At 52.2% G+C, this 24,638-nt stretch overlaps 1 protein-coding gene across 1 annotated transcript; it reads left to right on the top strand.

The window, feature by feature from the left end:
* The first annotated feature begins 32 nt into the window (after positions 1 to 32).
* NELFA (negative elongation factor complex member A) lies at positions 33 to 24,607 on the top strand. Its single transcript, XM_061191850.1, has 11 exons — positions 33 to 326; positions 16,403 to 16,574; positions 17,855 to 18,016; positions 19,431 to 19,520; positions 21,009 to 21,139; positions 21,229 to 21,298; positions 21,471 to 21,559; positions 22,383 to 22,494; positions 23,234 to 23,517; positions 23,665 to 23,764; positions 23,874 to 24,607. Exons 1-11 carry the CDS (start codon positions 117 to 119, stop codon positions 24,056 to 24,058), a joined length of 1,605 nt encoding a protein of 534 aa, XP_061047833.1. The 5' UTR covers positions 33 to 116; the 3' UTR covers positions 24,059 to 24,607.
* Positions 24,608 to 24,638: the final 31 nt, after the last annotated feature.

Genomic DNA, 24,638 nt, shown 5'->3' with positions numbered 1-24,638 from the left:
GTGACGTCACCGCCGCTCGCCCTGCGGGCGCCGCCATGTTGAGGGTCCTCGCCGCGGGCGCGTAGGTGTCCTCATAAGATGCCGGCTCGGCGGCGCCCGGCTTTTTCCCCCTCAAGATGGCGTCCATGCGGGAGAGCGACACGGGCCTGTGGCTGCACAACAAGCTGGGGGCCACGGACGAACTGTGGGCGCCGCCCAGCATCGCGTCCCTGCTCACGCCCGCGGTTATCGACAACATCCGCCTCTGTTTCCACGGCCTCTCGTCGGCCGTGAAGCTCAAGCTGCTGCTCGGGACGCTGCACCTCCCGCGCCGCACGGTGGACGAGGTGAGGCGGGCGGCGGTGCGGACGCGGGGCCGGCCTCCCCCTCGGGGCGGCGCGTCCCCGGGACCCGAGACCCCGGCCCTCGCGGACCACCCCCCCGCTCCCCTCCCCCCTCCCGCCCCTCGGACCCTCGCAGTTCGCGGACCCGTTTCCCCTACTCACCGCCCCCCCGCGGTGGACGCGAGCCCGAGCTGCCCGCCTGCACCTGTCAGAGGCGCGGGCGAGGTGCCCGGACGAGGGGAGGGGGTCGGGATGTCGGGGGCCCGCCTCGGGCTCAGCGCCCACCTCGGTTTTGTTGCTTTCACCTGTCGGGGTACCCACCCGGTTCGGTCACGCTGCGCTCTGGGTTCTTGCCACACGCTCGTGTTCTTGCATCGTTCTCATCAGTGGGTCTGTCCGACTTGTTCTCTGCTTGTTTTCCTTAACGGTAAATTGTGTCGCTTTTTGCGCAAAATAAGTAGGTTTTCAAAATGTTGAGGCGCCGTAGTTGTTTAAACGTTCTCCAACTACTGTCGCAGTGAGTGCCCCGTTATTATAGTTGATAGTTGTTTTTTATATATAACGTGTACAAAAGAAACAGAATAAAGCTGTGTCCAGAGGCCTCCCCCACCTGTTCCGGATCACAACCCTTGCCCTCTCCCCTCGCTCACTTTGGGAGGTGATCATTTCTCTGCCATTCCTTGTGATTTATCAGTTGTATAGGCATTTTTCAGCAGTACAGTTTGGTTTTGCCTGGCTTGAACTTAATGTTACGGTATCATATCGTGTGTTTCGCGTGAGTGATGTGGGTGTGTCTGTCTTCTTCGGGTTGACACCTTGACACATTCATCCAACCTACGGCCCCGCTGTGGTTTAATTTTCACTGCTGAATACTGTTCCATTCTCTGAGTATGCGTGTGGTTGGGCATCTTTTCATGTGCTTATTCATTATTTGATGTTCTTTTTTGTTAATTGTTCAAGAAAAAATTTTCCCCCATGTAGTTTTTTCATTGCTTTGTAGGAGTTTTATTTATTATTATTTTTTTAATATTTATTTATTTATTTATTGCTGCACTGCACGGCTTGCAGGATCTTAGTTCCCCGACCAGGGATTGAACCCTAGCAGTGGACGCGTGGAGTCCTAACCAGTGGACCGCCAGGGAATTCCCGCTTTGTAGGAGTTTTTTAAAAAATAAATTTTGAATAGCAGTCTTTTTTCAGTTGTGTATGTTGCAGATTTCTTCCAGTTGTGTCTTGGTTTAGCTTTCTCCATGGAGTCTTCAGAGTCACAGAAGCTCTTAGCTGTATCTAAGCAGGTGTACTCCTCTTAGGATATGCTTCCCTGCTAGGGGGCCGGGGGAGGGAACTCCCTGTTGTCTTGTCAGAGATGTCCAGTTTTGCCTTTCGCTTATACAGCATCTTTCTCCTGTGCAGAGCCCTCCAAGAACCTGGCCTGGGGTGGGTGGAAGTGTGTCTCCCCCATAACCTGTTTATTAACCATACTTGTCCCGAGTTCATGGCCAAAACTTTAAATAAGAAAAAGCCATTTTTGGCCGAAGCCATGTTGGGATCGAAGCCTGGCCACGATGCTTGCCCTTGAACAGGTCTCAGTAATTAAGGATCTTAAGGGAAGTGAGAGAATGCAGGAACGAAGGAGAAGCAGTTAAGAAATGGTAGTTGGGCGATAAAGCAGAGTCCTAGTTCTTCCTCCAGGGATGTACGTAACAATCTGATACACATCTTTTGAGTTCTGCAAGAACTAAGACCCCCACCCAGGCGGAGGATGGAATGATGATATTGACCCATGTGACTTCAGTCAACTAAAGCTTGGACTCTGTCAACTACCAAAGCCCCCTCATGAATATGCATGTACCCTTAGCTTAAAACTTCCCCACTTTTGGCGTTGGGGAGACACAGCTTTGGGAAAGATCCTGCTGTTCCCCTTACTGGCTGCAAGGAATACACCCTTCCTTCTTTTTGGCTTGGTTGTGTCTTTTGGCTTAACACTCATCAAGAGGTGAACCCTTGGGGCTTCCCTGGTGGCGCAGTGGTTGAGAATCTGCCTGCCAATGCAGGGGACACGGGTTTGAGCCCTGATCTGGGAAGATCCCACATGCCGCGGAGCAACTGGGCCCGTGAGCCACAATTACTGAGCCTGCGCGTCTGGAGCCTGTGCTCCGCAACAAGAGAGGCCGCGATAGTGAGAGGCCCGCGCACCGCGATGAAGAGTGGCCCCCGCTCACCGCAACTAGAGAAAGCCCTTGCACAGAAATGAAGACCCAACACAGCCATAAATAAAAAATAAAATAAAATAAATGTTTAAAAAAAAAAAAAGAGGTGAACCCAGTTTTTGGGTAACAATTGTAGTAGATGTGAACATGAATGAATATTTTGAATTTTATCAAATGTTTATAATGTCTATTGACATATAGTTTGCCACATTTACAGAATAGCATTGTGTTTTTTGTTTTTGTTTTTGTTTTTTTTGGCTGCCTTGGGTCTTCATTGATGGGCAGGCTCTCTCTAGTTGTGGCGAGCAGGGGCTACTCTTTGTTGCGGTGCACGGGCTTCTCATTGCGGTGGCTTCTCTTGTTGCGGAGCACGGGCTCTAGGCACGCGGGCTTCAGTAGTTGTGGCTCGCAGGCTCTAGAGCACAGGCTCAGTAGTTGTGGTGCACGGGCTTAGTTGCTCCGTGGCACATGGGATCTTCCCGGACCAGGGATGGAGCCCATGTCCCCTGCATTGGCAGGCAGATTCTTAACCACTGCGCCACCAGGGAGGTCCCAGAATAGCATTAGCTGCTGTTAACCAACCTGGCATTCCTAACTTGGTCATTTTATGTGGAGGATTATGTTGTCCTGATATTTTGTGTAGGAATTTTGTATCTGTGTTCATGGGTGAGATTAACCTCTAATTTTACTTTCCCAGACTGTCTTTGTCAGATATTGGTGTTGAAGTTATGCTACCCTTATAAAAGGAGTGGTAATGTATTTTCTATTTTCCTCTTCTTTGGAAAGTTTAACAATGGAATTATTTCTTTCTAAATGTTTGGTAGAACTTAGTAATAAAGCCATCTAGGGGACCTGGATTTTCTTTGTGGGAAGATATTTGAGTATTGATGCTTGGTTTTATGTTCTTCGTAAGTAAAATTTTCTGGATATTATATATTTTCTAGTGATTTGGCAGTTTCTATTAAAACTTCAAATGTATTAGCATAAAGTAGATAATAACATTCTCTTATCTTTTTCTTTTAAATGTTTATTTATTTATTTATTTTGGCTGTGCTGGGTCTTAGTTGCGGCATGCGGGGTCTTAGTTGCGGCATGCGGGGTCTTAGTTGCGGCATGCATGTGGGATCTAGTTCCTTGACCAGGGATTGAACCCAGGCCCCCTGCATTGGGAGTGCAGAGTCTTACCCACTGGACCACCAGGGAGGTCCCACAGGTTATTTTATTTATTTGGTTGCACTGGGAGTTAAGTTGCAGCATTCGGGCTCCTTAGTTGTGGCATGCGAACTCTTAGTTACGGCATGCATGTGGGATCTAGTTCCCTGACCAGGGATCGAACCCAGGGTTCGAACCCTGACCAGGGATCGAAACCAGGCCCCCTGCATTGGGAGCGCAGAGTCTCATCCACTGCACCACTGGTGAAGTCCTGGTTATTGTCTAATCACTGCATCCTACGAGTTTTGATAGTGTTTTCATTACCAAGTCACAATATTTTGTAATTTCTATGATGATTTCCTAACTGACCCCTTTGTAATTTAGAAATGTTTCTTAATTTCCATACATTGGAGGGAGGGAGGTTTTAGTTATGTTTTTACTAGTGATTTCTAGCTGGATTGAGTGCTTGTCAGCGAATATAGTCTATATTATTTCAGTCATTTGAAATTTAAGATTTGCTTAATGGCGAAATATATGGTCAGTTTTTGTAAATATTGCAAGTGAGTTTCAGAAGCATTTTATGATCTACTAGTTTTGTGATCCATTGCCCAGTATATGTTCATTCGGTCAAATTTGTTTAATCGTGTTGTACAGGTCTACTGTATTCTTACTGATTTTAAAAAATGTATCAGTGACGGGCTTCCCTGGTGGCGCAGTGGTTGAGAATCTGCCTGCCAAGGCAGGGGACATGGGTTTGAGCCCCGGTCTGGGAGGATCCCACATGCCACGGAGTGACTGGGCCCGTGAGCCACAGCTACTGAGCTTGCGCGTCTGGAGCTTGTGCTCCGCAACAAGAGAGGCCGCGATGGTGAGAGGCCCGCGCACCGCGATGAGGAGTGGCCCCCGCTTGCCGCAACTGGAGAGAGCCCTCGCACAGAAACGAAGACCCAACACAGCCAAAAATAAAAATAAATAAAATAAAGAATTACAAAAAAAAAAAAGAGTAAAAAAAAAATGTATTAGTGAATGAGAGGGGTATGTTTATCTCTATTATGATTATGGATTTGTCTAGTCCTTATAGTTTTATCAACTTTTGCTTTCTTCATTTTGAGGTTATGTTATTAGGTGCGTACAAGTTTAGAATTGTTATTGTTGCCTTGTGAACTGAACCATGGATCTTTATATAGTGGTCTCTATAGCTGGTAATGTTTTGTCTATTTTTGTCCAGCATTGATATAGGTATACCAGCTTTCTTTCATTGATTTTTTTAAATATATAGTTTGTTCTTGGATTTTGTCTGTATTACAAGAAATTATAATGAAGAACTTGCTTAGCTAGGTTGAAAATGAACTAGGCCATTGTGGATAATTTAGTTTTCTGAAAGGCATTTTTATTTATATATTCGGTGTTAAAAAACAAAACAAAACAAAAAAACTTTCCAAAACATCCCAATTCACTTAGCTATTTTAATTATCTTTCTTTAGTTATTTAAGGGTCTGATACCTTAGGGGATAACATTCTGAAGATTAAGCTTTTTTCCATAGGACCATAGATACCGGGGGACTAGATGGCCGGGCTGTGTGTGTTCTGCACTGTATTAGCCAGGGTTCTCCAGAGAAACAGAGCAAATAGGAAGCGTGTGCACCTTACGTGTACCTGTGTATAACATATGGGGGGGGGGGGCGGGGAGAGATACTGGTTTTTATTGAAAGGAATTGGCTCACAAAAGCCTCCTGAAAAGTCCCAGGAGCTGCAGCCAGAAAGTTTGAGACCCAGGAGAGCTAAAGTGTAGTTCCAGTCTAAAAAGCCAGCAGGTCGGAGACCCAAGAAGAGCCAGTATTTCATCCAAGTCCCAAGATTGGAAAAGACCAAAGTCTCAGCTCAACAGTCAGGCAGAAGGAGTTGCATCTTACTCAGCCTTTTTGTTCTGTTCAGGTCTTCAATTGACTGAATGAGGGACATCCACATTAGGGAGGGCAGTCTGTGCAATTCAGATGTTAATCTCATCCAGAAACATCCTCACAGACACACCAAGAATAACTTTTGACCCCTTGGCGGGGACATGTAAAAGTAAACATTGTATGCAGCGTCTGCTACAACTTGTGTTTCTTAATGAAATCTGGAAACCAGTTCACTTGTTTTGTGATGTATCTATTTCTCTTAAAAGCTAAGTCAGCAACAGTTCTTAACTAATAGGAGGGAAGAGGAAAAGAGATTTTAATGGTCCAGTATTTTAGTTTATTCAGTGAGGGGTACAGAAGTGATTTAGGGCCCCTGCTCTCAAAGAATTTAGAATTTGGTCCAGGAAGTAAGAATGATGTCAGGAGGCAATGTACATGAGGTGTTTTGCTAACTGCAGAGTGTCATAAAATGTAAATACTGACTTCATAATGTTTTAGCTATATTTGAAAGGACTTTGAGGAAACTGTAAATGCTGCTACTGATAAAACCAGTGACCCCTCTTGTCCAAGTCCTTAACATTGCCACCAAAGGAAGTTTTAGGGAGAGTTTTAGGGCTGCCTGAGATAACTCTTTAATATGTAAAATTATCCAACTCATGAGACTGCTGTGGGAAGCCTAGGGATTCCAGTGATCAGTGACTGGGCTAGCTATGTATTTATCACCTGGGGTAACAGATCAGGCTAGCTGCCAAGTGAATAAGAAACAGTGTTTCCCCAAGGACACGTCACAGTTGTGAATTGTCACAGCATGCCCTTTAATCACTATGGCTGCCTTATTCACTGAGAAACTCTGTTGTCTAAAAGTCACAGACTTGGACTTACCTGGTGGCGCAATGGTTAAGAATCCGCCTGCCAATGCAGGGGACACGGGTTCGAGCCCTGGTCCGGGAAGATCCCACATGCCGCGGAGCAATTGGGCCCGTGTGCCACAACTGCTGAGCCTGCGCTCTAGAGCCCGTGAGCCACAACTACTGAGCCCACGTGCCACAACTACTGAAGCCCATGCGCCTAGAGCCTGTGCTCCGCAACAAGAGAAGCCACCCCTCACCACAACTAGAGAAAGCCCGCGCACAGCAACAAAGACCCAACGCAGCCAAAAATAAATAAATAAATAAAATAAATTTTTAAAAAAATGAAAATCACAGACTCTCGGAAACTGCTGTTTAAAGTCATATCAGTAAGAGTGAAACATCCCACTTTTGCTTGGGGGATCTAAGACACTTTGACACAAAGAAGCAGCCTCAGTTTCCAGCCCAGGTGCAGAGGCTCGGATAAGGGGTGTGTGAGCACGACACCCACGTCTCTCGCTATTGTTGTTTCTAAGGAAACTGGACCCAGGTCCGCCTGACAGTTCTGACACTGACCTTTTACTCACAGACTCACCACTTCATTGGAATTTTACCTAAACTCCACCGTCCCCCAGAGTCAAGTACCTCAGTCATTTCCTTTCTGTGGTCAGGTGCCCATAGTGCCTCTGGCGTGGGACTCCGTGGTCCCAGCGAGTCAGTATCTTGACGGCAGGCCATAGGATTGCCCCTGAGGGCCTTGGGCCCATTGGCCCAGGACAGTGGCTTCACTCTGTAGTTCTGCAGTTTCCTAGGATGTGTTTTGGTGAAGAAATTTTTAAAAATTCATCCTACAAAGTTTGTTGGGCTTCTTGAAATTGTGATTATTTTTCATCTGTTAATTCTTAACAATTTCCTCTATAGACCTTGCGTTGGTCCCAGTTTCTGTTCCCTTTCTCTCTGAATCTCCGGTCAGGTGTGTGGGAGACTTTCTTCTGTTTTCTATGCAGCCTCTTTGGTATTTTCAAACCATTTTTTTTTCTGCCTGTTATGATCTGGGTAGCATCGGACTTATTCCGTCTCTTTCTTATTCTGTTGTTAAACTTATTTACTGATTTCCCTTCAAAGTCTCTTCTGTTTAACTTCTCTGTTTTATTCCCACGTCCTACTCCACTTTCCCCATAGGTAGCAACTTTCCCTGTTCTGTTCTATTATGTGTTTTTTTGTGAGTGTTCTTTAAAAATGTGTATTGTTTTTAGGGACTTTTTTTCATTTGAAGTATCATTGACATAAACATATTGAAAGTGTACAGTGTGACGTGCACACCTGTAAAACCGTTGCAATGAAGGTATCATTCTCCTCCTGCCCCTCTCACTGTGCTAAGTAATCACTGATCTACTTTCTGTCTCCATAGCTTAGTTGGCATTTCCTGGAATGTTATATTAATAGTGCTTTTTTTGTCTGGCTTTCACTCAGCATCCTTATCTTGAAGTTCACGCTTGTGTTATGTATATTAGTAGCTCGTAACTTTTCCTGCTGAGTAGTGGCCCTCTGAATGGACATGTTTACATGTATGGACAGGTCCTTGTGTGGCCTGTCGCCATTTCTCTAGAGGAAACACCTGGAAGAGGATGGCCAGGTCCCGTGATAGGAAACTGCCAAACTGCTTTCCAGGGTGCTTGTATCATCTCAGTATCCCGAGAAGAGTGTGAAGGTCATGGTGGTTTTTTTTTAATGCAAACATTCTAGTAGGTTTCAGTTTACGTTTCCATGGTGACTAACGGTGTTGAGCCTCTCTGGTAAAGTGTTTGTTCAAATTGGGGTGGGGGGGCTTCCCTGGTGGTGCAGTGGTTGAGAATCTGCCTGCTAATGCAGGGGACACGGGTTCGAGCCCTGGTCTGGGAAGATCCCACATGCCGCGGAGCAACTGGGCCCGTGAGCCACAACTACTGAGCCTGCGCGTCTGGAGCCTGTGCTCCACAACAAGAGAGGCCACGATAGTGAGAGGCCTGCACACCGCAATGAAGAGTGGCCCCCGCTTGCCCCAACTAGAGAAAGCCCTCGCACAGAAACGAAGACCCAACACAGCCAAAAATAAAAAATTAATTAATTAAAATAAAAATTAAAAAAAAATTGCAAATAAATTGGGGTGGGGGGGTGCATGTATTTTTAATTGATATAAATTTTATTGTCTTACATATCTCAGTTTTTGTAAACAAAATGTGTTTTTAATATTCACTTGTGTTGCTGTTCATCTAACCCTAGGGTTGACACACTGAGGCCTGTGACTTGTTTTCTGTACAGTCTGTAAACTAAGAATGTTTTGAGCATTATTAAAGGGTTAGTGAAAAAAGATGAGACAGAGCTGCGTAGCCCCCAGGGCCTGAAATAGTCAGTCTCTGGCCCTTTACAGAAAAGTGTGCCAGCTCCTGACCTGCTCAGCTGCACCCCGACCGTCGCCACCCCCATGCACGCCACCCTCCAGCATTGATAGCAGGCTGCCCCCAGCTCAGCCAGAGCAATCATGCTGTGACGCAAAGCTCCTTACCCGTGGATTGCTGTGAACATTTACTTGGAATCTATGCCCAGGGGTGGGATTGTTGGGTCATAGAAAGTATTTGTGTAAGTGGTGGCATTGAGGTGCCCACACTCCCACGTGCAGTGCCTCTGGGCACCTGTACCATCTCCCCCACCCCCCGCACCTGGCCTTGTCCACTTTTCTGCTTTTGCAAATCAGGTGGTTGGAAAGTGCTGCCGTGTGTTCATTTGGGTTTTTTTCCAGTTCATTTGGGGTATCTGTGGCTGGGTTTGTTGCTGTCTCAGATTTCCTCTTTGTACGTTGCCCATTAATAACACCTGCCTGTGTTTTATTGGGGTTGCTGTCCTCTTGTTGATTTGCGGGGGCTCTTTGTATATTTTAATGTTAAATGCTGCTGGTTTTGAACATTACAGATCGCATCTGCCTGCTAAATTTTCCATTTGCTCATCACCTTTCATTTTAATGCACAGTAATACGTTTTTTGGCTCATGGTTTGTGTTTTGAAGTTTTGTTTAAGAAGTCATTAAATGTGCTTCTTTTGTTTCTCTTCACTTTGTAGTTCTCCTGTTCAGAGATCCATCTCTAATGCCTCAGTACCACACCTCATTTGTGTGGTTGGATGGGGAGAAGGTGTCATTTTTCTCTGTTCTGAGCCCAGGGTTCCCAGCCATGCGTTGAAATGCAAGCCAACTCTCCTTTTCTTGTGGATTTGTGGTGCCACGTGTGTCTGTGTGTGTGTGTGATGTTCCAGCAGCCCACGCCAGTCTGCCCTCTTGGCAAGAACTGGAAGCCCCTCACTTACTCCGCATCTGTCTCCCCCCAGAGACCCATAAAAGCTTATTACCGTGAGAGCGCTGAAGGCAGGATTCTCACTGATGATTTTATTTAATCTAAAGGCTCAGGCTGCCATAACAAAAATACCATAAACTTGGTGATTTACATAATAGACATTTATTTTCTTACAATTCTGGATGATGGAAAGAAAGCCCACGATGAACTGTTCGTCTGAGCCGGCTGATTCAGTTTCTTGTGAGGGCCCTCTTCCTGGCTTGCAGGTGGCAGCCTTCTGGCTGTGTGCTCAGCTGTGGCAGGAGAGAGCAAGCCCTGCCCTGGGGGCTCTGTTATAAGGACACTAATCCCATTCATCAAGGCCCAGCCCTCACACCTAGTCACCTCCCAAAGATCAGGGTTTCAGCATATGAACTTGAGGGGGGACACAAACATTCAGCTCATAACAGTGGTCGTTTTTGTCTTTAACCCCCCCTTTTTCTCTCCTCAAACGTTTTTGTAAAATATTGTCCAGTTGCCTCATGGTAGCTGTATTAGTTTGCAGTAAAGTACCACAGAGTAGATGTCTTAGAACAACAAAAGTGTGTTGTCTCACAGCTCTGAGTGGCCAGAAGTCAAATCCATGCCTCTCTCCGAACTTCTGGTAGCCTCAGGTGTCCTTTGGCTGGTAGGGGCATTGCTCTAGCCCTGTGACTGGCTTCTCCACAGGCGCCTTCACGCCGTCTTCCTCTGTGTGTGTTCATCTCTGTCCAGACAGCCCCTTTTTATAAGGATGCTAGTTGTGTTGGATTACGACCCATTTGAACGACCTCATTGTAACTCGATGACCTCCATAAAGGCCCTGTCTCCAAATAAGGTCAGATTCTGAGGTCCTGGGGTTAGGACTCCAACAAATCTTCTTGAAGGGGCATAGTTCAACCTATAGCGGTAGGTTTTTGTGAACACAAGTGAGTTCTCAGTTTCTTTAGTGCTCACCTGTGAGCTTTTTTGAGACCAGGTCCTGTGTCTTGTGTGTCTCTGTATCCCTAATACCCCACTTTGCCTGGCCCTTAGTGGAGGGGGCCCCCGTGTCTGTAGGATGGGTGAGTCATAGAGATTCACACTAATTGCAAATCTGTCTTGGTGATGCTTCCATACCAGTGCCCACGCTGTAGCTGCATTCTTTTTCCTGCCTCACAGGACCTACTTTACCTACTTGGTCTCCCGTCCCGTTGGTGGACGTGCAGCTGTTTCCTGTCTTTTGCTGCAGTGAATTCTCTCAGGTGTGCAAGGTAACTAGAGGATAAATTCTTCTTTTTTTTTTGTAGTTTTTATTTATTTTTATTGAAATATATTAATAATTGACTTAACAGTGTTGTGTTTCAGGTGTACAGCAAAGTGATTCAGTTACACATACACACATACATACATATTCTTTTTCAGATTCTTTTCCCTTATAGGTTATTACAAAATACTGAGTATAGTTTCCTGTGCTATACAGTAGGTCCTTGTTGGTTATCTCTTTTATATATAGTAGTGTGTATATTTTAATCCCAAACTCCTAATTTATTTCTCCCTCCCCTGCTTTGGTAACCATAAGTTTGTTTTCTATGTCTGTGGGTCTATTTCTGTTTTGTGTGTAAGTTCATTTGTATCATTTTTCTTAGATTTCACAAATAAATAATATCGTATAATATTTGTCTTTATTTGACTTCACTTAGTATGATAATCTCTGGGTCCATCCATGGCACCATTTCACTGTTTTTATGGCTGAGTAGTAGCCCACTGTGTACACGGGCCGCGTTTTCTTTATGCGCTCCTCTGTGGATGGGCGTCCAGGTTGCTGCCGCGTCCCGGCTACTGTACGTAGTGCTGAGGTGAACGCTGGGGTGTGTGTACCTTTTAGAATTAGAGTTTTCTCCTGATATCTGCCCAGGAGTGAGATTGCAGGATCATATGGTAGCTCTATTTTTAGTTTTTTGTGGAGCCTCCATACTGTTCTCCATAGTGGCTGCACCAGTTTCCATTCCCACCCACAGTGTAGGAGGGTCCCCTTTTCTCCACACCCTCTCCAGCATTTATTACTTGTAGACTTTTTGATGACGGCCATTCTGACCAGTGTGAGGTGATACCTCATTGTACTTTTGATTTGCATTTCTCTAATGATTAGTGATGTTGAGCATCTTTTCATGTGCCTTTGGGCCATTTGTATGTCTTCTTTGAAGAAATGTCTATTTAGATCTTCTGCCTATTTTTTGATTGGTTTTTTTTTATATTGAGTTTTACGAGCTGTTTGTATATTTTGGAGATTAATCCCTTGTTGGTTGCATCATTTACAAATATTTTCTCCATTTTGTAGGTTGTCTTTTTGTTCATGGTTCCTTTATTTTTGTTTTTGTTTCCATTACTCTAGGAGATGGATCCAAAAATATATTGCTGTGATATATGTCAAAAAGTGTTCTGCCTATGTTTTCCTCTAAGAGTTTTATAGTATCGGGTCTTACATTTAGGTCTCTAATCCAGAGGATAAATTCTTGGAAGTGCTAATTGCTCAGGCAAAAAGCACATACGTCATAAATTGTGATGAGTATCACTAAAATAAAGTTAGTAGAGGGAATTCCCTGGCGGTCCAGTGGTTAGGACTCCATGCTTTCACTGCCGAGGGCGTGGGTTCGATCCTTGGTCGGGGAACTAAGATCCTGCAAGCTGCGCGGTGCGGCCAAAAATTTAAAAGAATAAATAAAATAAACTTAGTAGAAGTTATGCCCATTTAAGTTCTTGTCAGTGTGTGGTCGCCTGCTCCCTGGAAGGTGTTCTCGCTCCTGCCAGACACTGTTGCGAGTGCTGAATCCCCAGGATGACTGCGGGCCACTGCTGCTAACGCATTCCCAGGCTGTCCTGGGAGTGGTGACAGATTCGGGGTTTGGCCTGAGACGGCTGGACTCAGGAGCGTGTGCCACAAAGCCCTTCGCCATCATGCCCGTCCTCCAAGGCGGGCCAGCAGGGGCCACCCCGCTCCGCCCTGCCCATCCCTGAAGTGGGAATTGTATCTCCTCCTCCGTTTATTTTGCGTTTCTCTTATGTTGAATGAGGCTGAGCATCCTTTGCATTTTTTTAAGTTTTAAATCATTTTTCTAATGGTAAACTTTTAAAAAATTGACATGTAAGATCAATCTCTTATATATGTGTGTTTGTTCTTTATATATATAGACATCTATAAAATATACACACTCATGTATGTGTGTGCATATTTTTTTAATTGCCTGTGATAAGAGTTGCAAAGTATTTTTTTCACCCAGTTTGCCATTTCTCTTGATTTAATATATGGGATTTGGAGCTTTTTGGTGGTTTTCCATGGGAAAAATACTTAAGTAGTAAAATTCAAATTCATGTCTTTTATGGCTCCTTGGTTTAGAATCATAACTACAGAGGACTTCTTCCTTAGCAGTCATACAAAAGAAAGACTTCTATGGTTTCTTCTTGTGCTTTTACAGTCTCATTTCTCAAATTGAAATCTGATCCATTTGAAGTTTATCTGGGAATAAAGTGAGAGGTAAGGAGCGTATTTAATCGTGTGGCATTTGTAATTTTAATATCTGGTAAAATTGATCTTTCTCTTGTTATCTTAAAAAAAATTTTTTTTCTTATTTTTGTTTATTGCTTTTCTCATAGGAAGTTTAGAATCAGATTGTCCAGTTCTGTGAAGAAAATATTTCTGCAACTTGAGTGGGGTCACCCTAGACTTACAGATTACTGAGGGAAAGTGTCTGTCTTTATGGTATTGAAAGCAGCATACACCTTGTCATCCATTCAAGCATTTTGGGGGGCTCCTTGTCATTGTAATGCATTCTTAGAGATTTAATGACGACTTAAGTCTGTTTTGAGGTATGGTCTTTTTATTGATTTTGTTACCTCTTGTTGTCTTGCTGTGTCTTGAACTCATTTCTCTGCTTTATGTCCTCATTTTAGAGAGTTTAAAAAATTCATGGCGCTGTACCTGGTCCGAAACGTCATGTGCCCAGTAGAAGCATGTCTAGCGGATATTGGTGTTTTCTGTCCTGTCCTCTTTCCGTTTGCCGCTTGGTTCCTTGTCTGCTGGTTCCTCCGCTACTGTGACTCCTCTGGCCTGAAGCACGTGCTTCCTGGCCCAGCTCTTACAGGAGCTCCGTGTCAGGGAGGGCCAGAGCCGTGTTGCAGGGGACGAGGACCATTCCTTGGACACAGGCCTGTCCTTGCCGGCCCACTGCCAGGCTGCCCCCTCCAGAGACAGCTCAGCTGTGCTTCCTGGGCACCCGGACTTCTGACATCTGGGAACACGGTGCCCAACCAGGGCCAGGGACACTCCCGCCTCCAGGCAGGAGCCCAGGTGTGACGCCAGCTTTGGAGACGTCTGCAGGCTTTGGCTAAGCTTGCCTTATGGCCCCCTGTTTTTTTCCTCATACAGTTTTTCAAACTGAGATGTTCACATAGGATTCATTCTTTTAAAGTGTACAAATCAGTGGTTATGGTACATCACAGTGCCGTGCAGTCATCGCCACTATCTGATACCAGAACGTTTTCGTCGCACTGAGAAGGAAACCCCTAGCTCCCTGGCAGTCACTCCCTCTCCCCACTCCAGCCCCAGGACCACCGTCCCACCTCCTGGGCCTGTGGGTGACCTGTCCTGGACGTTTCACAGGCACAGAGCCACACGGCATGTGCTCTCTCAGGTCTGGCTTCTTTCACAGAGCTTCATGTTTTCACGGTTCACCACATTGTCACGTCGTGTGTCTTTTTATTGCCAAATAATGTTTCGTTGTATAGATAAACCACATTTTGGTCATCCATTCATCAGATGATGGCCTTGGAGTTGCTTCCACTTTTGGGTTGTTACAAATACAGCCAGCCATTCACGTATGAGTTTTTGGGTGGACAGACGTTTTCAGTTCTTTTGGGTCTGTACCTGGGAGTGGAGTTGTTAGCTCACGTGGTAATCTGTGTTTGTCTTTTTTTTTTTTAATTTTGGCCGCGTGGCCTTGTGGGATCTCAGTTCCCCGACCGGGGATTGAACCCGTGCCTCAGCTGTGCGAGCACAGAGTCCTAACCACTAGACCACCAGGGAGCTGCCTGTTTGTCTTTTTGGGGAAGCGCCAGATGGTCTCTCTAACGGCCGCACCATTTTACAGCCTGCGCCCTGCCCCTTGGCCGTCTCTTCAGTTCTGGGCTCGGGCGTGGGAGGCGGCACCTCCTGCTGGGCCACCTCGGTTCCATTTGCAGGCTCTCCTCCCCGTCACCTGGGAGTCCCCTCACACACAGTGTGTGTGTGTCTCGTTCCTCACGCTTTGGGGTGACTGCCGAGGGCGCAGCCTGCCATCTGTGTGGAGCTACTTAATTTGAGACTTAGGTATGAGGGGGTCGTCTTTGTTATGGTTCTTACATAACTTTAGTTTGCCAGGGACACGTTTTCACTCTTTAACTCATAGTAAGTGACAGATAAAATTGTTTTTCATTTCGTGCCTTTTGTTTTTAATGTAGGAAAGAGTTGATAGCTCAGCTAAATACAAGGGGGAAGGTGGTAGACGGGCTCATTCTTCTAAAACATCAAAAAAGCCCCCAGCACAAGTGTTAAAAAATAAATAAGTGTTTACCATTTTTGCCACACGTCAAAAGAACTTATTTCCATGTATTTCAAGAGACAGCCTTTTAGAGTTGGGTCAGCTGGCACCCGGCCCTGTGCTTGGCCAAGGGGAGACGCCCAGCCTCAGGCGGGAATGCCAGAGCCTTGACGCTTCGACCTCGGCTGCGCGTGCGCCTGGGGGGATGCGGGGCTCAGCCAGGCATTCTGTCTGGACCACCGCCGGGGCTGGGGCCTCCGGGGCAGGTGAGGGGATCCTGAGTCCTGAGGGTGGTGGGAAGCTGGGGATGAGGGTTAAGCCAGAGCGTGAGGGGATGGATGGGTCGGCGCAGGCGAGGTGGCGCTGCCAGGTGAGGGGGGACAGGTGGACCAGGAGCTCGGGTGGGAGAGGGCAGGTGTAAGGGGGACCGTGTTCAGGCTTGGGCCCGCGTCTGAGCCTTAAGCAGCGGTGACCGCGGGCCGCTGCGGCCACTCGCACCTACGGGAGGAAGCGGCACCTCGAGCGCAGCAGACACGCCGGCCACGGCCTGTCCCCGGGAGCCAGGTCCCTCCTGCGGGCTCTTCTCTGTCACGTGAGCCCGTCACGTGGCCGTGGGGCGTGCGGGGACTCGCCCCTGTTCTCCTGGCGGCCTTCCGTACCCAGTCCCTTCCCAGCCGCCGCAGGTGCCGAGCCGCGGCTACCCCAGATGCCCCAGTGGCAGGTTCCCCAGCAGGGGGCGGGAACTGCCCCCCCCCGCGGCCCCCTCCCCCCGTCCTGGGCGGCCCTTCTGTTTGCCGCCGGGCCGGTGCACCGGGAGGCGGCGCGGAGATGTGCGGGCCGCCGGCCGAGGTGTGGGCACTGGGGGGGGGGGGCAGGGGAGGGCTCTCCTGAGGGCGGGGCTCCGCCCCGTGCGCCCAGAAGCTCCGGCAGGGTTCAAAGGGGGCTCCTTTCTGTGTCTGAACAAGCAGAGGTGCGCACACCCTCCTGCTCAGCTCCAGTCCTGCGGGCCTGAGCCAGGGGTGGCAGGGGGCGTCGGGCGACAAGGACTGCCATCTCTCCTCTCCTGGCAGATGAAGGGTGCCCTCACAGAGATCATCCAGCTCGCCACCCTGGACTCGGACCCCTGGGTTCTCATGGTGGCTGACATTCTGAAGTCCTTTCCTGATACCGGATCTCTTAACCTTGATCTTGAAGAGCAGAATCCCAACGTTCAAGATATTTTAGGAGAACTTAGAGAAAAGGGTAGGTTGAGTGTGTTTGGTTTACGCTGGGAGGAGGGAGATGGGTCTTCCTTGAAACCCTCTTTTGTAACATGAGTTTGACTTTGAGAGTGTCGCACGCTGTACTGTGTTGTGCTGGCTGTATCCGTATGCCCCTGCCCCATGCGCTGCCGGCTGGCTTTTGACCAGTCTTTGAAAAGAGCAGCCCAGAGGCTCCCTCCTCACTGTAGGTGCTTTATCTCAAGTGCGTTATTTACTCGCTTTCACATTCACGCATCCCTCTCCCCACTCAGCTCCATGAGGGCATGGGCTCTGCCCATTCAGAGCCTAGAACATTCCCTGGCACAGAGTAGATGCTCATAACTGTGTGTTGAAAATATCAGCAGTTTACTTGTCTAGAACACGAACTGAAAACCACGTAGAAAATATTTACAAATGGAGTCAAAAAACATAAAGATGGGAAGGTCTGTTCCTCCCTAGTTCCTCCCTGAATTCCTCTCCTAGTTTGGAGAATTGGAACTGCAGCCCTTTAAAGATGGAACCTGTGCCCCTGTGGTCCCACAGGGCCGGTGGCCTGGCCGTCCCCAGGGGCGGCTGCCAGTGCCTCTTCTCAGCTGCGAGATGACCGCTCTTACTGTGTAGGCTTTCGCTTGACTTGTAGCTGCCCACAAGCTACGTGGATGCTTCCAGAGCATTGGAACGCAAACTCGAGATGTTTCTGTCCTGGTGATTAGCTTGATGAGGGTCCAGACAGGTCCACGCCCTCCTGGGTGTCCTCTGGTGGGAGGGGCCTGCTCTGTCTTCCGCCCAGGGCCTTCTCCCGAGCTCTAACTGCCCGGTAAACCCACAGACCTGGGGAACGCGGCTGCGTGCTTCTTGTGAGGGCCGGGATTCAGAGGGTCCAGGAGAAACCACCCCTGGGGGCCGTGGGGACTGGGGGGGAAACCCGGGACGGCCACAGGCTCCCCCTTCCTACGGCTTGCTCCAGGGATGCACAGAGCACCTTCCAGACGTAGCTGTGCTGATGGACATGTGTGGCGGGGCCCCGGTGCTTCTGCCTGTAAAAAGCTCCGCAGGGGTTCTGCCGAGCCCTCCTGTCCTGTCCTTGACCTTGGGCCCAGGTTGGTGGCCTTGATTGCTGGCCTGTGGCAGGCAGGCAGTGGGTACTTGTTTTCTGTTTTGAGATCAAAGCAGAAGCTCCACTGCTATAAACAGGAAACTGTGCGTTTTCATGTTAGCAGTGAAAATTGGGCCTGGGTAAGGGAAATACACCTCCTAACATGTTGGTTCTCAAACGAACAGTGAACGAATGTGAGGCGTCGGCCATGCTCCCGCTGGAGTGCCAGTACTTGAATAAAAACGCCCTGACGACCCTCGCTGGGCCCCTCACTCCCCCAGTGAAACATTTTCAGTTGAAAAGGAAACCGAAGAGTGCCACACTGAGGGCAGAGCTCCTGCAGAAATGTGAGTGCCCGCCGTCCGCATGCGGGTCTGGGGGTGGGTGCGCCTGGCCCAGGGGGCGCACTGGGACTTGTCGGGACCCTCCTCAGCGGGGGCTGCCTTGCCCGGCCTGGAAGGTCCAGCAGATTTGGGAGAACTGACTGCCGAGCAAATCATGCTTTTGTCCTATGTCTGTAGTTTTTATTTTTAGGCTTCTTTTAGGTTTTATGGTACCTAGCTGTCTTTTAAAGACAGAGTCCTACGTAGTTTTTTTCTTTTTTTATTAGAAATTTATTGATTGCTACGCTAAACTGTGTGTTCTAAAAATCTACTTTAGAAACTTCCGAATTTTCAGGTTACAGTATTTGTAATCTTTGTTCCCAAAATGAAATCTGTACCAACTGAGTCACACAGGTGATGAGACAGGCAGCCTGGAAGAGATTGGAGAGGCTGGGTCCTAACTCCTATAGCCCTGCCTCATTCTTGCAGATGATCTCAATTTGACTTTAAAGATGTTTGGTCATTTTATTAATGTTTTCTTAAGTAGTGGCTTCTAAAATGTACATGGACGATACCTGCTCGGAAAAAGGCCAGGAAATTGATTCCTTTGACTGATAGCAAAACTTTTATTTTAAGTGGTTATGGTATTGGTATTAATAATCTATATAAATGCCCTGTTTTCAAAGAATCCAAATAAAACACAGCAGCCATCGTGACTCTCGGTTCCAGACGGACATCGTTCTGGGGTCAGCACTGTGCTGTAGCTTCACAGAGCTGGCAGTGCGCGGCCCTGGCCCCCTGTCCCCCGGGCCGCTCCCAGGCCCCTCCGTGCAGTCAGCAGTGGCACCTGCCCCCCGCCCCCCACGGCAGAACCCGGTGCCGGGTGGGCGTGGGGCTCCGTCCCTCCCCGAGCTTGTTGCCTGCCTCGCGTTGATGCTTCTGTGAAGGGAAGGGTGAGGTTGTGCCAGATGACCACCCACCAGTGAGGACGCTTCATCGGGGCTCCTCCCACCCCCCACCCCGGGAGGTGCAGCCGCCAGGGCCCTACTTACTGCAAGTGTAGTTCTCTACACCGGGCGTCCCCAACCCCAGGGCCACGGACCGGGCCGCACATCAGGAGGTGAGCGGTGGGCAAACGAGCGAGCGAAACTTCATCTGCAGCTCCCCGCCGCTCCCCATCGCTCCCCGCCGCTTGCGTTACCTCCTGAACCATCCCCACCAACCCCAGTCCGAAGAAAAATTGTCTTCCATGAAACCGGTCCCTGGTGCCAAAAAGGTTGGGGACCGCTGCCCTACACAGAAAGCGTAGTTGTAATGTTTGAAAGCAGACGAGCGAGTGTTTGTGCTCGAATCCTTACAACTCAACCTTCTTTGTAAATCCCATGGGTGGAGGCGCTGTCATCGGGTGGGCGCTGACGCAGGCCACCTTGTCTTACAGCCACCGAGACCGCCCAGCAGCTGAAGAGGAGCGCGGGGGTGCCCTTCCATGCCAAGGGCCGGGGGCTGCTCCGGAAGATGGACACCACGAGTAAGGCCGGGCCGCTGCGGGGTCGGAGGGGAGGGCTCGCCCTTCCTCGGGAGCACAGTTGTTGAACTTTGACCCGACTGGGCCACGGGCCCTGCAGTGCTGCCGGCTCTGTTGTGTGGAATGAGGGGGGCTCTTCTGCTTACGGAGGGTCCGGAAGGCTCCGCCTGAGATGAGGAAAGACCGGGATTGGAGGGAGATGCTCCGTCTCGGTTCTCGCTCGTCCTTATGGCCGTGGAGGGCATGGGCTGCCGCCTCCGCCCCAGGTCCTGCCGCCTGCCGGCCCCGTGCCGGCCCCAGGTTCTCGGTTCTCCGTAGGGCGAGGGCTCTACAAGCTCGAGGCTGACCGGGCCACCGTCGTGTCGTCGGGTCTGCTCCCTCATCCCTCCCTCGGGGCCGGAGCTCACCTCTTGCTCCCTGCCCACCCCACGCTGCCCAGGCCCAGGGCCGACCAGACAGGGCAGGTGGGTTGGTGAGAGCAGCGGCCGGGCTGCCACTGGAGCCTGAGGGGGCTCATGGGGGTCCCTCCCTCCCACTCGTGTGGGAGCTGCCGTCTTGGTGTCGGCCGACTCGGCACTGTGTGTGTGGGGGGGTCCCGCAGCCCCGTCATCTCAGGGCCGGCTGTTGCCCTGGGTGGCCCTGGAAGTGCATCAGGTTGACGTGGGGCCCGCACTGTAATGTCCCTGCCTGCCCCCCGTGTGCCAGTCCCCCTTGACAAAGCTCCCCTCACCTTCCTTTCCACACCCCGGCCGGGCACCCCGACCCAGCGTGCCCACGGTGCGGTTCAGGGGTGCTTCCTGCTTCCCTGCCCTGTCCCATTGGCCGTGCCAAGGGGCCACCTGTGCACTGGGCCTGGGACGCCGTACATGATCTTGGTGTGAGTAAGCCCTGGTGTCTGCACGCTGCGCACTGGGACGGGTCCCAGTGGCAGGAATGGGGAAGCACTGGATGCCTGGGGAAGGGGCCAGGCCCCCTTCAGAAGGAGCCATTCCGCGTGTGTCAGGTGCCTTCCCTTTGAGAGATGAGGGACCAGGCCCAGGGGAAGAGGGAGGGTGATTCTGGCTGCAGCGTGTGGGCCTCTAGCCTGTAACACATCTGTTCGCCCCGAGGTGCAAGAAAGAAGTGGAAGCTGAGAGTCCTGTCTGTGGCGACAAAGGACTCCGTGTGTTAGGGTCGATGGATGCAGGTGTGGTGTCTTTGTTGGTTTGGCGTCTTGGGCAGAGACGTCAGAGTTTGGCTGTGGTGTCGCTGGTTGCCACGGCGTGCTTCTCCGGGCAGGCCGACCCGATGCCCCGGTGCTTGGGCACAGGGAGAGGGCAGGCCCCTGGCCTGGGGCGTCCCCGGCACCTGCCCTCGCGGAGGCGCAGCACATCCGTGGGAGCACTTGGCAGGCCGGCAGGGGCGTCTCTGGCGGAGACGGGCAAGCGGAATACGCGTCGGTGGCGGAGTAGCCGCTCCGCGAGGCCCCCTGACGGCCCGTCCTCTCCGCAGCCCCGCTCAAAGGCATCCCGAAGCAGGCGCCCTTCCGAAGCCCCACCGCCCCCAGCGTCTTCAGCCCCGCGGGGAACCGCACTGCCATCCCGCCGTCGAGGACGCCCCTGCGGAAGGAGAGGGGCGTGAAGGTGGGCGTGTCCCCTGGCAGCCCCGCCCGCGTGGGACCAGCCGCGCTCCTTCCGTGGGGCTGAGGGTGGGCTTGTGTCTGTGTCGGCAGCTCCTCGACATCTCCGAGCTGGACATGGTCGGGGCCGGCCGGGAGGCCAAGAGGAGGAGGAAGACCCTGGGTGCGTATTGGGGGCCGTCCGCCCGCGGAGGCCCTGGTCTCTCGTCTGCCGAGACCGAGACCGCCTCCGGCTGGAGAGGGGCGAGCCTGCGGGGCAGCCCTGTCCTCAGAGTCGCCGCCTCGGGCCGGGAGGGCCGCCGCCCGGGGCGCTGAGGCCCGTGCTCTGCCCGCAGACGCGGAGGCGGTGGAGAAACCAGCCAAGGAGGAGACGGTCGTGGAGAACGCCACCCCCGACTACGCGGCCGGCCTGGTGTCCACACAGGTAGGGCTGCAGGGCTGCAGGGCCGCGGCCGGCCGGAGCGCGTGTCCCCGTTCCCATCGTTAGCCGCGGAGGCGCGTCCTGTGGGAGCACACGCGTGGACGCACACGTATGTACGTGGACACGCGCAGGAGAGGTGGCGCCGGCGGGGCGCTGGCGTGCCCGTGGGCCCAGGTGTGGACGGCGCCGCGTGCTGGGGGCTCCTCGGCGTCCCCTGTCCCGCCGGGGTGGTGGGGCGGCCTTGCGGGAGGGCGCGCTGCTCGGAAGGCCCCTCTCTGCCGGTGCTGCCGCCTGAAGGGGCTGGGCAGCCAGGCACCATGTGTCGCCTTGTCCCCATCGGTCATTTCCGGGTGGTGGGAAACTTCTTATTGCAGAGCTGTGTCTTCTCACTTTATTGAAAGGAGTGTCCTCCTTTTCTCATACGCTTTTGTGGTTTAAAAAAAAAAAAAAAGTTGAATTTCTTCTTACCTCAAAGATGGCTGGTTCGGGAGGGTCCCTAACCAAACAGGGACAGCCCCGCCCCGCCCCACCCCGCGCCCTCCCAACAAGGCAGCTCCAGGATGGGGGCGGCGGCAGGGCCGGACGCTTGGGGTCCAGCACTGCCGAACACGGGGCCCCTGGCCTGGAGCAGTCTCCATCCCTGGGGACAGCAGCGCCCCCGGTCCTGCTCCGCGGGTGGGGGCCCTCCTGTGGGGCTGGAGGTTCGGATCCGCGCTGGGGCGAGACGCGGAGGCCCACAGAGGAGCCGGCCCCATCCAGGACTGGGAGAGGCCCACGCTGAGCCCGCGGGCTGCTTTCGGCAGGAACCGTGGTCTCTGTCTTCCAGAAACTCGGGTCTCTGAACAACGAGCCTGCGCTGCCATCCACGAGCTACCTGCCGGCTACGCCCAGCGTGGTCCCTGCCTCATCCTACATCCCCAGCTCCGAGGCCCCGCCAGGTGAGCGGGCAGCGCGCCAGGGGCAGCACCCACCGGGCAGGGAGCAGCATCTTCCCAGGACTTGCCCGCGTGGTGCTTCCTTGGGTGTCCGGACCTCTGCTGGTGCCGCCGGGGCCGGAAGACCCTCCTGCCCAGCATGAGCTTCGAGAAGTAAACCCAGGGGTTTCAGCTGCTTTGCCCTTCCCGGGGCCAGACAGGCAGTGCCCCTTGTGCGGTGCCAGGTGTGAGGCCCAGTTTGTGAGCGGGAGGGGGGCTGCTGAGGTTACAGCGCCTCAGGGTCCAGGGGTCTTCACGTAGCCCTACAATTTGAGAAAGAAGGTGCTGAAGGAAAGGTAGAGAGGGATCTGTGGATTCTGCTCCGAGGCGTTTGCTCCCCGGGCTCAGCGTCGCCTGCCGGGTGGGGGGAGCTTGGCCTCGGGGAGGGGGTGGCCAGAGAGGGCCTGGGGGTCAGGCGGGCTTGCTGGGCTCCAGGAAGCAGCCCTCCGTCCCCTTGCCAGTGCCTGGACGTCTTACCTGCTGGTCTCAGAAGGCCTGAGCCCTCTGGCTCCCGGCTGGGGCCCCGCGCCCACAGGTGCCGCCCGGGGCTTGCACCCCAGCTGCGGGCAGGAGGCCCCCCCCCCCACGCCCGTCCCCCGCGGGCGGCCTGTGGGCTCCGGGGCGGGGCGGGGCCCGGGCACTTCTCTCGGAGGCGGGGTCCCTGGCCCTGCCGGCCGCCCCCCAGGCCTCGCTCTGCTTGCAGCCCCGCCTGCCCGGGAAGCCAGCCTGCAGGCCAGCCGGCCCCCCGAGGAGCCCAGCGCCCCCAGCCCCGCGCTGCCGGCACAGTTCAAGCAGAGGGCGCCCCTGTACAACAGCGGCCTCAGCCCCGCGGCGCCCACGCCCGCGGCGCCCACCTCTCCCCTGACGCCCACCACGCCCCCGGCCGTCGCCCCCGCCACCCAGACGCCTCCGGTGGCCATGGTGGCCCCCCAGGCCCAGGCCCAGCCCCCCACCCAGCAGCAGCCCAAGAAGAACCTGTCGCTCACGGTAGGTGTGCGGGGTGGTAGGTGTGCGGGCCGGGGGTGGGGGTGGGGTGTGTGGGGGGGTGGGGGTGGGGTGTGTGTGGGGGGGGGGGCCCGCCCACAGCAGGGGTGCCGGCGGCGCCCAACACCCAGCCCTGCTCCTCCACCGCAGAGAGAGCAGATGTTTGCCGCGCAGGAGATGTTCAAGACGGCCAACAAGGTCACGCGGCCCGAGAAGGCCCTCATCCTGGGCTTCATGGCCGGCTCCCGAGGTGGGTCCGCGGCCGGCCCTGGGGGGTGGGGGGGACCTGGGTCCTGCGGGGGTTGGGGGACGGCCCCGCACCCCCAGGCCCCCCGCCCAGCGGCCCCTGCCCCCCTCAGAGAACCCGTGCCAGGAGCAGGGCGACGTGATCCAGATCAAGCTGAGCGAGCACACGGAGGACCTGCCCAAGTCGGACGGCCAGGGCAGCACCACCATGCTGGTGGACACGGTCTTCGAGATGAACTACGCCACGGGCCAGTGGACGCGCTTCAAGAAGTACAAGCCCATGGCCAACGTGTCCTAGGGCCCCCGCCCCCGCCGGCCTGACTCGGGCTCCAGGGGACCACCGGCCCCCGACGCACCACCGCGTCCCAGCCCACTCGAGCTTTAGATTCAGTTTCTCTGGGGTGTTTTGGACTTATTTTCTAAATTTTAATATGGGTCCCTTTTGTGTGATTTAAGACACTTTTTTGCATTCAATGTTACAGTTCTGAATGTTAAACTTAGCCCCGAAAGGTGTAACTTCCTAATCTTGGCAACAGCTCTGCCTGTTAGACTTTTGTCTTTTCTCATTTTTTCTTCAGTCCCACTGACCGCGAGAGAGGGCTTTTCTTGCTCGTGCAGCCCTCTCCCCGCCCACGCGGCTGAGGGACCAGAGGTGGCGCCTGGTGTGGCTGAGAACAGGGCGGGGACGGCCGCCAGTGCCCAGGGATGGGGGATGCCAGGACATGCTCGCCACCCACAGGTTTTGTATTTGTCTTTTGTACCGTTGTGAGCATTTAAGACCAGTCCTTGGGTACCTGTTTTCATTGTAAAAACTACCTAATTAAAGTTTAGCTTTTCTAAAGAAAAAGCACCAGAGCTGTGTTTCCAGCCAGCTCGAC

Source organism: Eubalaena glacialis, chromosome 5 (assembly GCF_028564815.1).
Source record: "Eubalaena glacialis isolate mEubGla1 chromosome 5, mEubGla1.1.hap2.+ XY, whole genome shotgun sequence".
NCBI classification, from domain to species: Eukaryota; Metazoa; Chordata; class Mammalia; order Artiodactyla; family Balaenidae; genus Eubalaena; species Eubalaena glacialis.
The sequence above is the reverse complement of the archived record's forward strand: the minus strand, read 5'-3'. Positions and strand labels throughout refer to the sequence as shown.

Coding starts and splice junctions, on each gene's coding strand:
- NELFA (XM_061191850.1), top strand. CDS start 117: ATGGCGTCCATGCGGGAGAGCGACACGGGCCTGTGGCTGCACAACAAG. Junction 16,575..17,854: donor AGGAGAACTTAGAGAAAAGG/GTAGGTTGAGTG, acceptor TCAAACGAACAG/TGAACGAATGTGAGGCGTCG. Junction 22,495..23,233: donor CAGCTCCGAGGCCCCGCCAG/GTGAGCGGGCAG, acceptor CTCTGCTTGCAG/CCCCGCCTGCCCGGGAAGCC.